General features: G+C 39.2%; 2 protein-coding genes across 2 annotated transcripts in view; both read right to left on the reverse strand.

The window, feature by feature from the left end:
* LOC143295843 (DNA helicase MCM8-like) overlaps positions 1 to 14,096 on the reverse strand; it is a 60,930-nt gene that overhangs the window by 42,795 nt on the left and 4,039 nt on the right. The window contains exons 4-5 of the mRNA XM_076607494.1: positions 13,711 to 13,793; positions 13,331 to 13,391 (exon numbers count right to left, since the gene is read on the reverse strand). Of these exons, the coding sequence (XP_076463609.1) occupies positions 13,331 to 13,391; positions 13,711 to 13,793 (144 nt within the window). The remainder of the gene's footprint in view (positions 1 to 13,330; positions 13,392 to 13,710; positions 13,794 to 14,096) is intronic.
* LOC143295789 (metalloproteinase inhibitor 3-like) lies at positions 3,211 to 7,929 on the reverse strand. Its single transcript, XM_076607408.1, has 4 exons — positions 7,561 to 7,929; positions 6,368 to 6,483; positions 5,637 to 5,742; positions 3,211 to 3,697 (listed from the first exon to the last, which is right to left on the reverse strand). Exons 1-4 carry the CDS (start codon positions 7,661 to 7,663, stop codon positions 3,516 to 3,518), a joined length of 507 nt encoding a protein of 168 aa, XP_076463523.1. The 5' UTR covers positions 7,664 to 7,929; the 3' UTR covers positions 3,211 to 3,515.

The raw sequence follows: 14,096 nt of genomic DNA on the forward strand, positions 1-14,096 counted from the left end.
CTGTCTCAAACGTGCATACATGCACACATGATCACATGAGCATACACACACACGCATGTACACACAGACACATACACAACGTAAGTGCACACATACTTGCAAAGACAGAAAAAGACAAAAAAAAGACCAAGATTAGCAAGAGGCAAACAAGCAAAGAGAGAGCGAGCTGAACAGTCACAGAGAAACAGGACAAAAGAAAACAAAATCATGTTTATAAAACACAGTCAACCATGAAAGTTTTTGTGTTTTGGCGAAAGATCATTGTGTCAAAAGAAGACAAATTGAAACGACTGTGCAAGAAAGAGTTGTTGGGAAGACGCAGAGAAAGAGACAGACACTGAGACAGACACTGAGACAGACAATCTGAATGAGAAATAAGCAAGATGTGCTAAACAAAACAGAAATTTTCTCAAAATTGTACTCACTTGGATCAGATGATAATTCTTTGTAATCCACAATGACAAAGCCTTTCACATCAATGTCCTCCTGTGTAAGACAAACAGCCAGACAAAGACTGAAATAAAATTCACTAACTTCTGTCATCAATGGCATGAAAACAACAATCATTTAATTTCAAATTTTAAAAGCAAATTCCTTGAAAAGAAAACTGAGAATATGAACATTGTGCTTAATAACATGAAATGCACTGAGATAATTCATCAGATTTTGTCCTTCTCATTATCACTCAGTTCTGGACTTACAATTTATGAAGAAAGGTCTTCATTTCAACAGTGAAAAACGAACAAAGTTATTTATCAACATGTAACATCAATTGTTAATTCCCAAATGAAATTCAGAGGACTTACCAAATTATACAGCTTCTGCCAGCTCACAAAATATTTCTCAAACAGTTGAACTTTCTGCACTGTTGATGAATGGTCTGAATAACCTATCACAAAAAAAGAAAGAAAAAAAAAGAGAAAAGAAATAAGGTAAACCACAAACCAAACATCAGTTTACACAAACAGTGTCTATTTTCAGAGTATTTACTGATTTCTCTGTTACTTTTGCGCATCTTATTCTTGAGGAGTTAACCAGCTGAGTGCCAGAGAATTTTGTATAAAAAAAAAAAGAAAAAAAAGTGCTCTCCCCTTGCCAGGGAATTTTGAGGAATCGGGGGCATTAAAAAAAAAAATTAAAAAAAAAAAAAATCTAGCACAAAAACTATGGGAGATACAGAAAGAAAGTAAACATTTTTGTGAAGGAAAATGAATGTAGATTCTGCTTCCATGCTTTATTCTCAATTATGTTGACTGTAGGTAACCGTTCAGGCATTTGTTTTGTTTTGTTTCGTTTTTGTTTTTTGGGGGCTTTTTTGCTTGTTTTAGGCCTGACTAAGCGCGTTGGGTTACGCTGCTGGTCAGGCATCTGCTTGGCAGATGTGGTGTAGCATATGTGGATTTGTCCGAATGCAGTGACGCCTCCTTGAGTCACTGATACTGATACTGATCAGGCATTTAAAGTCAAGATAATAATTTTTGTGCAACAAAAAAGTCTATTTCCACCTCTACATAATGACATTCATAAAAAAAAAGAAACAAAATACAGCTAGAAATAGCATGCCTATTGTCACATTATACCTGTATAAGAAATCAAAACAAGCTATAAGTTTATAAAAACAAATCACAGCTAGTGCAGACATGTAAGTAAATCACTGTCCCAACAATGACAAATGTGGGTACAGTCAACGTAAAAGGTCAGTCACGGTCTCAGAAACTGAGCTGGCAAGCTTTTGACAGCTAAGAGCTTTCGCCAGAGGGTGAAGCTCTTTGATGACATTTCAAGTTGCATGTAGGGCGATTAAGTGTCCGCTCTGCATGCGGCTTGCCACCTCTTCAAACTAGTCGACCATATGATTCAGTGAAAAAAAAAGTGCTAAAAACGAAAAGCGCATGTACATTTTCAAATGGTTAAGTTTAAGGTTAAATCCCTATATAGTACCTGGGGACGGGTAGTCTTAGAAAAGTGCATAAAGGTTTTTGGGGAAAGGTATGTTCATTTGGATGTTTCCCTTGGAACGTTGAGGGTTTTTCCTACCTCCAAAGTGGACTTGTGAGAAAATTTCCAGACTAAAACCCTAAGGGGCTCTGAGATGGGGAACCCTCCCAAGAAACACCGGCCCAGTCCACTGAGCAGACGAGCAGAGGCTGTTTTACTGACCCTAAATTTCCAGAATTAGGATGGCTCGTGGTCTTTTCACACCAACGGATCACATTTCCCTTGCTGGTGTGATGTTTAAGATCTCTTTAAAAAAAAAAAGAAGAGAAGGCTTATTGGAGAATAAAGAACTACTAGCCTGCTCATTTTCTTTGCTGGGAAACACACACACACACACACACACACACAAATGTAACAAAGAAAAACAAACAAACAAACAACAAAACCACTCACCACCACCACCATAAACAACAATGAATGCTTCGATTTTATTTTCATCGAAAAAAAAGAAGAACTTCGGTCATGGAATTTTAGTGCAATATTGTCCAGTGAGCGCTTTTGGCTTGTGGAACACATTTCAAAGTTGGGTCTTAGGGGTCTTTTCAGGTATTAAGCCTGTTTGGTCTTTTGTGGATTAAATGTCTGTCAATATATATATATATATATATATATATCTAAATATCTATCCGTCTACATTAGATGATATATAACTATTATAGTAATATTCATTGCCACCCACCCCTACCTCCAGACCCCGTCTTCATGCATACTGGTATGGACACCGATGCATATTTAGACGTGGTGCTTATTGTATGCCTGTGACAAAGTAATCCTGCGTGACTGGAACACTATCGATGCTGCCTGTCTCCAGGAGAGGCTAACCCGGCACTTCCACGTCTTTGACAGAAGATCACTGACTGTGCATCCAGGACAATATAATTCTACATGTCTGGGACAATGTGATAACTCTATGTTTAGGAAATGATACCACAGCATGGATGTGACCAGATAATACAAGATATCTTTATTCTCAGACAAGAAAATACCACATGTCTCTGGTGGGGCTAGGAAGCGCCGAGGGGGATTACCTCTGCATATTTTGGAGGAAAAAAAAACATAGGGTACTTCAGCGCTGTGGTGACGCGCTCTCCACGAACGGGGAAAGCACCCCTGAATTTCACACAGAGAAATCTATTCTGACAACTACAACAAAAAGTACCAAATACAAATAACAAGATAATACAACACGCCAAGAACTTCTCCTCCAACATATTGCACGTCATAAACAACATGCACTATTCAGCGCCAAAGGAAGGTAGCGTGGATAATTAACTCTCTCCGTACGAACGACAAAGAGGCGACGATGACAGATTTTGCACAGATGCTGACATCCTTAAAACGTTACAAGCGGATAGGGTGGGGTGGGTGGCCCTCACATCAAACAGGCGGAGGAAGGCAAATAATGAGCGATTTCTAATGACGAAAGCTACAGGCGGGTCCACTCAGACACCCAACTGGATAACAGCGGAAAGCGAGGGAGATACAGGGAGAAGACTGGCCGCCCCGAATGCGTTGAGTTAAGGGTTGTCGTCGGTCTCTGGCGACATGATAGTAATCAGGGAGAGGTATCGGTTGTAGCTGGCACAGAACTCATCGGTGGTGTTGGTGGCAAGGGCACTCCTCTGCTCCTCACTCAGTCTGTCCCAAGCCGTGTTTGGTGAGCAAAGCCCTGTGCTGGCTTCACCGTCGAACACAAAGCCTGTAAGAAAGTATATATATATATATATATATATATATATATATATATATATAATCAATCAAAAAAAATAAAACAAGCAATGAACCGATGAATTAACCAATCAACGAACCAATCGTTATTAATGAGTAAAGGAATCATTCAATGAATAAATCAATCAACCAATCAACCAACCGTTCGATTATCTGAACAATAAGGAAACGCAGAGGACACAGACACAGACACACACAGACACAAAGACACACACACACACACGTTTCTAGTCAAAGGTTTTAATTATCCTTTCATTCCTATTGGAGTATGGAGACCTATTGCAAAATAATGATCTCATGTCCAGAATAAACATTTTAAACCTACTCGCACCTAAAATGACTTTTCTGCCTCCATTGCGCATAATATTACAAAAACTGAAAACTGATTTCGGAGATGAATATCTTTAGGTACATACCCTTTTCACAACTGATCATACTTGGGACATACCACACACCCACACACGCGCACGCACACACACACACATTTCCTTTGTGTAACTATTCCCAAAGTTTACATTTGTGTTAATAAAATTTATGAAGCACACGTTTATATGTGCCAAAGAGTCATTCGATGATTGATACCTTCTGACAAGCTGTCAATCAACATGCAAAATAACAAAGCCAATCAAACCAGGCTCAACCATACCAAGCCAAAAACACAACACCCTTGCTGTACAAAACGAACGAAGCAAAACAATATAACACTGAATAAACAGTAGTTCATTCAGGTCGTAGTTTCCCAAGGTTTGCATTATCATTTGTTTCAAAAACAAACCATGGCATAAACACGAAAAACGCAAATTAATCAATCAGCTCTCAACTATGGCTTGCGAGGTAAACTGTAACATTTTGCGTTTTCGTTACGTACAGAGTCCATGTTCTGTGGCATCAAATGGCATTTTATCATGATAAAACCTTCTTACTATCAAATTAAACAAGAAATGAAAAGCCCACAGACGCAAAAGAAGAAGTGGCTGCCTTTATATCTACACACCGTCTCGCTCTCTACGATCGACTTCGGATCCACTCTGTTTACGCATACCCAGATTCAAACACTGCATTTTCGACCGCCGCTCTTTCTCTGTCTCTGGACCTTGCATTTAGAATGAGCTCCCTCAAGTCCGGCCTTAAAACCCACATCTTCCCAAGATAGCCTCTCTCCCTTGCCTCTTCCTTTTTTTTGACTCACTTGTGTAAACAAAGTGAGTCTATGTTTTAACCCGGTGTTCGGTTGTCTCTCTCTCTCTCTCTGTGTGTGTGTGTGTGTGTGTGTGTGTGTGTGTCTGTGTGTCCGTGGTAAACTTTAACATTGACATTTTCTCTACAAATACTTTGTCAGTTGACACCAAATTTGGCATAAAAATAGGAAAAATTCAGTTCTTTCCAGTCATCTTGTTTAAAACAATATTGCACCTCTGGGATGGGCACAAAAAAAATTAAAAAAAAGAAGCCTAATTATATGCAAACTGCATTTACTGTTATATTTATATTTTTTGTATTCTCTAAACTTGGCACTTTGACCTCTTATTCTGACACAACAACAAGAGGAGTCATTATTATCATTTTTTGTTCAAACAGCAACTTCTTTTGCTAAGCATGGAATTTTTATTTATTTTGCAAACGTTTTGGTGCAGATAGTAAAAAAGGGAAATTACTCTGTAATTAATGCTAGGGGACTTATTTTATCACAAGTGAGTCTTGAAGGCCTTGCCTCTCTTGTTCAGTTTAGAGTTATGCATGCGTGTGACTGACTGGTGTGAAAGCGCTTTGATTTGTCTCTACATAAGATTTAGCGATATATAAATACTATCATTATCATTCATTATTAAGAAGAAGAAAAAGGAGGATGAGAAGAAGAAGAAGGAAGAGAAGGAGAAGGAGGAGGAGGAGGAGGAGGATGTAGAACTGACCGAAGTAGACGCTGTCAACATTAAGGGCCAGTCGTGTTCCACACAGACTGCCTTGAACCCGGGTTCTCAGCTCGATCGTGTTTGAATTTTGCAGAGACTCTGGTACCTGTTTGAAAAATCAATCAATCAATCAATAAGAACGACATACTCATCGTCGTCATCGTCATCATCAAAATCATGACTGAATCAGTCAGGGAATCTGGTACCTGTTTGAAGACATCTTCTTCGTCGTCGTATTAATTTTGTCGTTATCACTGTCGTCATCGTCATCATCATCATTATCATCATCCGATTCTTCATCGTTTGGTTAAACCACTATCATCATCGTATCGAGGGAGGGGGTGGGGGAGGTGGGTGGGTGGGGGGGGGGGGGAGGGGTGGTGGTGGTTGGGGGGGGGCAAGTGAGGCTCTCTCTTTCTTTCTGCCTTTCTTTCATTTTACACCCCGTCCTTACCTTTCTCCCTTCCTTCTTTTCTTCTTTTTTTTGTTTGTTTGTTTTTTGTTTGTTTTTTTGTTTTTTCTTTAGATTTCTTTCTTTTCTATCTATGCCTTTCTTTGTTCCTTTCTTTCTGCTTTCCTATCCTCCTTTCATCAATTGATTGATTGATTTTTCTTTCTTTCTTTCTTTCTTTCTTTCATTGATTCTTTCTTCACTTCTTCCTTTTCTCCTTCTTTCATTCCTTCCTTCCTCCTTCCATTCCTTCCTTCCTTCCATCTTCCTGTATACTCGCTTTAAAAGCCTGTTCGACTTCGACAGTGTAGACATATTGGTCCATGGTGTTGTACTCGTTTCCTCGAAACGTAGGATGCTGCTCGCGGAACTCGGATAGGGCTTTGCCCCGGATAACTGCACACATATATCGGGTGGAATAAATAGAACACTAGTTCAACGATCACATACATACACTCGCATACACACTCACACGTCGTACACTCACCACACTTACACACGCGCACACATACGCAAGCACGCTCGCACAAACACGCATACACAATCGCGCACAAACACGCAACGTATATGCAGGCATACTCATGCACAAACACACACACACACATACCCATCCCCCAAAAAACACATACGCACACACACACACACACACAGATATATATATATATATATACGTACCATTTTGTTCATTAAAATAACCAATGGAATTAATAATTCATGACACGCATAGAGTATTGATTTAAGATCGTCAATGCAAAATAATTTTCTGTACCTTTATATGAGTTTGAATACAATTGCTTTCGACTGAAAAAAAAACCCCAACCAAACAAACAAACAAAAAAACACCACCACCACCAACAAAAACAAAAAACTGTTAGTGTCTTGCTGATATCACGAAACACTGGTCCACATACGCGTGCATTTAATGCTTGTTTGACTGAGACGTACTGTGTGTGAACTAATTCAGTTCAATGACGCTAATATAAAATGCTTTATGATTATAAGTAAATTCAAATTGCGAGAGACAAAGTAACAATATTGATATTAGTATCATTATCAGTGTTAGTGTTTGCATTTGTGTTATTAGCATCATTATCATTCTTCTTCTTCTTCCTCCTCCTCCTCACCAATATCATCATCATCATCATTATTATTATTATTATTATCAATTATAAGTAGTAGTAGTAGTACTATTGTTGTTGTTTTATCATTATGCTGGATTGCATTGCACCGCATTGCATTGCATTGCAGTGTAGTGTAGTGTAGTGTGGTGTATCCCTGTGTTGCACACGGGCTGCTCTGCCAGGGAAGAGCGCGTCGTCATAAATTATTGCAGCGCCTCCAATATTCTCCTTCTCCTCCTCTTCCTCCTCCTTCTCATCATCATCATCATCATCGTCATCGTCATCACCATCATCATCATCATCATCAAAATCATCACTGTTATTCTTATATCTTATTCTTATATCTACTCACTCAGACTGTATCCACAGTAGCGTGATGGACCATATCTCCTCCCGCAGGAACACGCGTTGCCCAGGCTGACGCATGCGCAAAACATCAGAACCAACACCAACATGGTTTTGTTTTTTGAAAATTGATTCCTTGAAGATTTTCCTTTTTAAAAACTGGTTAGCTTAGGTCTGTTGACAAAGTTTCAAAGTTGAAAAAACAACAACAGTAAACACCTCTACTTTTGAAGATGAGCAATTCTACAGATTATCAAAACCAAACAGCTGTTACAGAAGATTAGTTAACGCGCATGAAACAAGTTGAACTGTCCGGCCTTGGAACACAAGCATACACTTGCTACGCAGTAAACCTCGGTACGCCTTTTAGCTCGAGGGATGTGGGGGCCTCTTTTTATTGTGTCGGGAAGTGTATCTTGTTTCACGGCGGCAGTTATTGTGGCACGAAAATTGAAATGAATCAAAATTGAGCATCATCAATTATTTCAATTTTCGTTCCAGACAGGATCCAGGCGAACATTTACTGCCAGAGTGCCTGGTGAACTTGGTGTGGTATGCAACTGTTGTGAGGAGAGAAGAGAGAAAGAGAGAGAGAGAGTTGGGGAGGGAGGGAAGGAGAGAGAGAGAGAACCAGACAGACAGACATACAGAGAAAGACAGACAGACAAAGTCACAGAGGCATAGACAGAGAGAGACAGAGACAATCACACACACGCGCACGCACGCACGGACGCACACACACACACACACATGCAGACAGACAGACAGACAGAAGGGGAGAGAGAGAGAGAGAAGAAGAAGAAGAAGAAGAAGAAGAAGAAAAAGAAAGGAAGTATAATAATAATAATAATAATAATAAATCCAACCTACGTAATAAGGGGTTATCAGCATGCTGCCACCATTTTAAAATAGAGAAGGGACTCCGTGTAACGTTCCAGCACACGTGCTGGTGATTGTCGGCATTTTTGTCGATTGTTGACATCAATTTTGACATTTGAATGTGATCATTCAAAACTTGTAAAACAAAATGAATAAATAAATAAAAGGGGGAATGAAAGGGAAGGGTTGCATGGTAAATTGGGCAAAACAGGATAGACGGATGGTGGAATCAATGAGAAAGAGAGAGAGAGAGAGAGAGAGAGAGAGAGAGAGAGAGAGAGAGATACAGAAAGAGACAGAAATACAGACGGGCAGACACACAGAGTGTGAAAATGTGAAATGTTGAGGCATTGCATTTGCAAATTCTTTCATGAGTTCTGCATGGTTTTCATTTTAAAATAATACATTTATACAAGTTTGGACATCGAGAATGGTTGATATAGCATTCCACAATAAACTGTGTGTGTATGACCGACTAAACAGATCGATTCTTGGACGGGGTAACATTGAGTTATGGACGAGGCGATTTTCGTTTATTTGAGATTTAATTATTTACAATTGAGGGTGGGGGACAACCAGACAAAATTTTGAACACTAGAACTGCTTTGTTGTATTATAATTTCCAAATCAATGGGAGAATATCTAATACAATGTAGTCGTCTGGTGTCAATGTGGAGGATTTCAGAAGAACTAATTTTATTGCACGTCTGTGAAGACTAGACAGTTGCCTGAGAATGTTTTCACTTGCAGAATCCCATAGAGTGGATGCATACTTCATAATTATGAGACTCAATGTATGCACGAAAGAACTTTTTTTTCTAATATGAACATTTAAGAAATTCTTTATCTTTTTCAGTTGGTACTCGTTTTTTTGCTACATTTTACATGACATAGAAATGTGATCAGACCATGATAGGTTAGTGTCCACCACAACTCCAAGAATGTTATGATTGTAAACTTCTTTGATAACAACAGTATTTATGCTAAGAGGGACAAGGTCATCGGAAATACTTTGACGCTTTTGTCAAGTGGTGATCATCATATATTTAGATTACTGTGGATGAAGACACATATAGTTTAGTTCTGACCACATAACTAACTTATTGATATTCTCTTGTAATATTAGAGATGACTGGTATGTAGGGTTGTATCATCTGCAAACATTTCAAAAGTTAATAAGTGCAAGGATGCATTATCAATGTATATCAGAAATAGAATGGGCCCTAGGACAGAACCTTGAGATACACCATACTTGACGGGCAAAAGAGCAGACCTGGATTCGTTAACTAATACCATTTGTTTTATCTTTGATAAGAATGACGACTTTAGATCTAAAATGCTGTTAGAAAGTCCATAAATTCTTACCTTTCTCAGAAGGAGCCTGTTGTCAATCACGTCAAATGCTTTGGCGAAGTCTACAATAAGGACACCAGTGGTTTAATTTATATTGATATCACTGAGCCATTAATCGACTAGGCTGGTTAGAGTAGTATGGCAAAAATGGTATTTCCTAAAGCCGGATTGGAATGGGTGAAACAGATGAAAACGATCGAAATGATTAAAAATGTGCTGTCTCAAGTGATTCTTTAAAGGCTTTGATAAAACAGAAAATAAATATCGGTCTCTAGTTAGATGGCTCAGATGGATCACCAGATTCATAAAGGGGCATAACTTTAGAAATTTAAAAGGTTTTGGAAACTGTTTTTGCCGATGAATAAATTGAAAATATAGGTAAGGAATTCAGAGATAACTGGAGGAGATACTTTTAGTATTTTGCTATCTGTATCATCTAATCCACGAGTACCCGTTTGTTTTAGATTAACCGAAGCATTGCAAACTTCATGCACTCCCATTAAGGGAATGTTCAAGTCCGCTTATGTGAAAACTCTTGCAAAAATTCTAAGGTCGTTACAAGTTGATTTATCAAACACTATTGTTGTACTGGCTGTTTCGCTGAAATGAGTATTAAGTGTGTCAGGCCAGGAGATAAGTCTTTAAGTGGCATGGATCTAGAACTTAGAGAGAAAGAGAGAGGGAGAGAGAGAGAGAGAGAGAGAGAGAGAGAGAGAGAGAGAGAGAGAGAGAGAGAGAGAGAGAGAGAGAGAGAGAGAGAGAGAAGTGGAAGCAGCGCTATATCGTTCATAGTTCGCCACATCAACGATTTGCCATGAAAGTAAGGAACGCCTAGGAAGCGAGAGAATCTGAGCGCACTGGTTCGAATCCCATAGTCGCCAGTATTTTCTCCCGTCCACTAGACCTTGAGTGGTGGTCTGTTCGGATGAGATGATAAACCGAGGTCCCGTGCGCAGCATGCACTTAGCGCACGTAAAAGAACCCACGGCAACAAAAGGGTTCTTCCTGGCAAAATTATGTGGACAAATCCACTTAGATAGGAAAACAAATATAACTGCAGGCAAGAAAACATAGAAAACAAGAAGAAGAAGAAGAAGAAGAAAGGGGGTGTCGCTCGAAGTGTAGCCACTCGCTCTCCCTGGAGGGACAGCAGCCCAAATTTCACACAGAGAAACATGTGACCAAAAAACAAAAAAACAAAAAAAACAAACAAAAAAAAGCATTACAATACAATACAAACTACTCTCCTCTCCTCCTCCATAACTATGACTCAATGATTAGTCCTGCCTGGCCCCTCTTTTCATCTTCTCTGACTCCTCTTTCAGAGTGACAACTGAACTGGCCAACGCCTACTGTGAAGTGCCATTTACTAGCAAAATTGGGCAATGCAGGATCGTTTGTTTGTTTTTGTTTTGTTTGATTTTCTTGCAGAGTTCTCTCTGGCGTGCTATTTTCTCTCTGTGAAAATTACTTCTGACAAAAATATTTGTGAAGTTGTAGTGGTGGGGGAAGGGAAGCATACAGAGAGAGAGAGAGAGAGAGAGAGAGACAGATAGACAGACAGACAGAGACAGAGACAGAAACAGAGACAGAGAGTCAGAAAAAAACACATATTATACAGGGAGAGACCATGCACGATAACACACGCACGAGCACACAAACACAGACTCTCTCTCTCTCTCTCTCTCTCTCTGTGTGTCTCTGTCTCTTCTTTTCTCTCTCTCTCTCTATCTTCTCTCTTTCTCTCATAGACATAAACACACACACACACACACACACATGCACGCACGCGCCAACGGACGGACGCACACAGACACACATACTCACATACAAAATGGTACACACGTACACACACACACACTCTCTCTCTCTCTCTCTGTGTCTCTGTCTGTTTGTCTCTCTCTCGTTGACACTCGTGTGTGCCTCGAGCGCAGAATTAGATAACACACACACACACACACACACACACATATATATATATATATATATATATATATATATCACGGCCACGTAGCAGCGTACTTTACCATTATTCATCTGGCCGATTTGGGTGTTTATGTATCGTGCAACACGCATGATCACTTGATCTTTTTGGGAGAGGGGGTTGGTAGAAAGAACACAGTTAACCCGTCCATCACGTATGACTATCAACGAAGAGTGCATCACACATATTGCTATCCGGAACAGTACATCACCTTTCTCAGTTACGGAAAATTATTATGTTTAACAACACGGAGGCTTAGCATAAACCCAGTGCACTGATCACGTCTTGAGAGCATACCCTAGGAGGTTCAGTTTCAGCTTCAATTACTCAAGAAGGAATCACTGCTTTCTGACAAGTCCATATACATTACACTACATCTGCAAGGCAGATAGACCAGCAGCATAACCCAGCACGCTTAGTCAGGCCTTGAGTGCATGCACACATATATTTTTGTACCAACACATCAGAGTGGATTTTTTCCACAGAATTTTGCCAGAGGACAACACTCTCACTGCCATGGATTCCTTTTCAGTCCACCAAGTGCATGCTGCACGTGTGACCTCGGTTTATAGTGTCATCTGAATGACTAGACGCTCAATTTGACTTTCCAAACCTGGGAGAAAAGGTAAATGAGGGATTCAAACCTAGACCCTCCAAGGACTCTGTACTGGCAGATGAGCGTTTTAACAACTCTACCACCTTCACCCTAGGAAAAATGCACCATCCTGAAAGTCATAAAACAGAATGTGCAGAAAGCATAATAATTCCAAAGGATCAAGCAAAAACACACAGACAGCTTAATTCAGGCAGGAGAAGTGAGTGAAGGACTGAAGGAGGGGAAGGAAGAACAGAAACAGACAGGCAAAGAAAGACTGAAGGAGAGAGTGAAGGAATTCTGTTTAATGTCTTGTCACATACAACTGGTATTATTACTGGTGACTGTATACATCTTAGTATTAATTTTCACATCTGAATGTTATACAAAATAAAACAAAATAAAATAGTAGCAGACAGGAGCCAGAAGAGTTGTACGGTGACTCTGAAGGAAACATGATAAATGTACATTGGGTGGATTAAGAGATAATGACAACAAGAGGGGAAAGACGCGTGTGGGAGCAAACTCACTCAGAGACGTACTTGGATCTCTTTCTCTGTCTCAAACGTGCATACATGCACATGCACACATGATCACATGTGCACACACGCATGTACACGCAGACATATACACAACGTAAGTGCACACACACTTGCAAAGACAGAAAAAGAAAAAAAAAGACCAAGATTAGCAAGAGGCAAACAAGCAAAGAGAGAGAGCTGAACAGTCACAGAGAAACAGGACAAAAGAAAACAAAATCATGTTTATAAAACACAGTCAACCATGAAAGTTTTTGTGTTTTGGCAAAAGATCATTGTGTCAAATGAAGACAAACTGAAATGACTGTGCAAGAAAGAGTTGTTGGGAGGACGCAGAGACAGAGACAGACACTGAGACAGACAATCTGAATGAGAAATAAGCATGCTGTGTTAAACAAAACAGAAGTTTTCTCAAAATTGTACTCACTTGGATCAGATGATAATTCTTTGTAATCCACAATGACAAAGCCTTTCACATCAATGTCCTCCTGTGTAAGACAAACAGCCAGACAAAGACTGAAATAAAATTCACTAACTTCTGTCATCAATGGCATGAAAACAACAATCATTTAATTTCAAATTTTAAAAGCAAATTCCTAGAAAAGAAAATTGAGAATATGAACGTTGTGCTTAATAACATGAAATGCACTGAGATAATTCAACAGATTTTGTCCTTCTCATTATCACTCAGTTCTGGAATTACAATTTATGAAGAAAGGTCTTCATTTCAACAGTGAAAAAGAACAAAGTTATTTATCAACATGTAACATCAATTGTTAATTCCCATATGAAATTCAGAGGACTTACCAAATTATACAGCTTCTGCCAGCTCACAAAATATTTCTCAAACAGTTGAACTTTCTGCACTGTTGATGAATGGTCCGAGTAACCTATCACAAAAAAAGAAAGAAAAAATAAAGAGAAAAGAAACAAGGTAAACCATAAACAAAACATCAGTTTACACAAACTGTGTCTATTTTCAGAGTATTTACTGATTTCTCTGTTACTTTTGCGCATCTTATTCTTAAGGATTTAACCAGCTGAGTGCCAGAGAATTTTGTAAAAAAAAAAAAAAAAAATTAAAAAAAGAAAGAAAAAAAGTGCTCTCCCCTTGCCAGGGAATTTTGAGGAATCGGGGGCAATAAATTAAAAAAAACAAAACAACAAAAAACCCCAAAACATTCTAGCACAAA

The sequence above is a fragment of the Babylonia areolata genome, chromosome 21 (genome assembly GCF_041734735.1).
Source record: "Babylonia areolata isolate BAREFJ2019XMU chromosome 21, ASM4173473v1, whole genome shotgun sequence".
Lineage (NCBI taxonomy): Eukaryota > Metazoa > Mollusca > Gastropoda > Neogastropoda > Buccinidae > Babylonia > Babylonia areolata.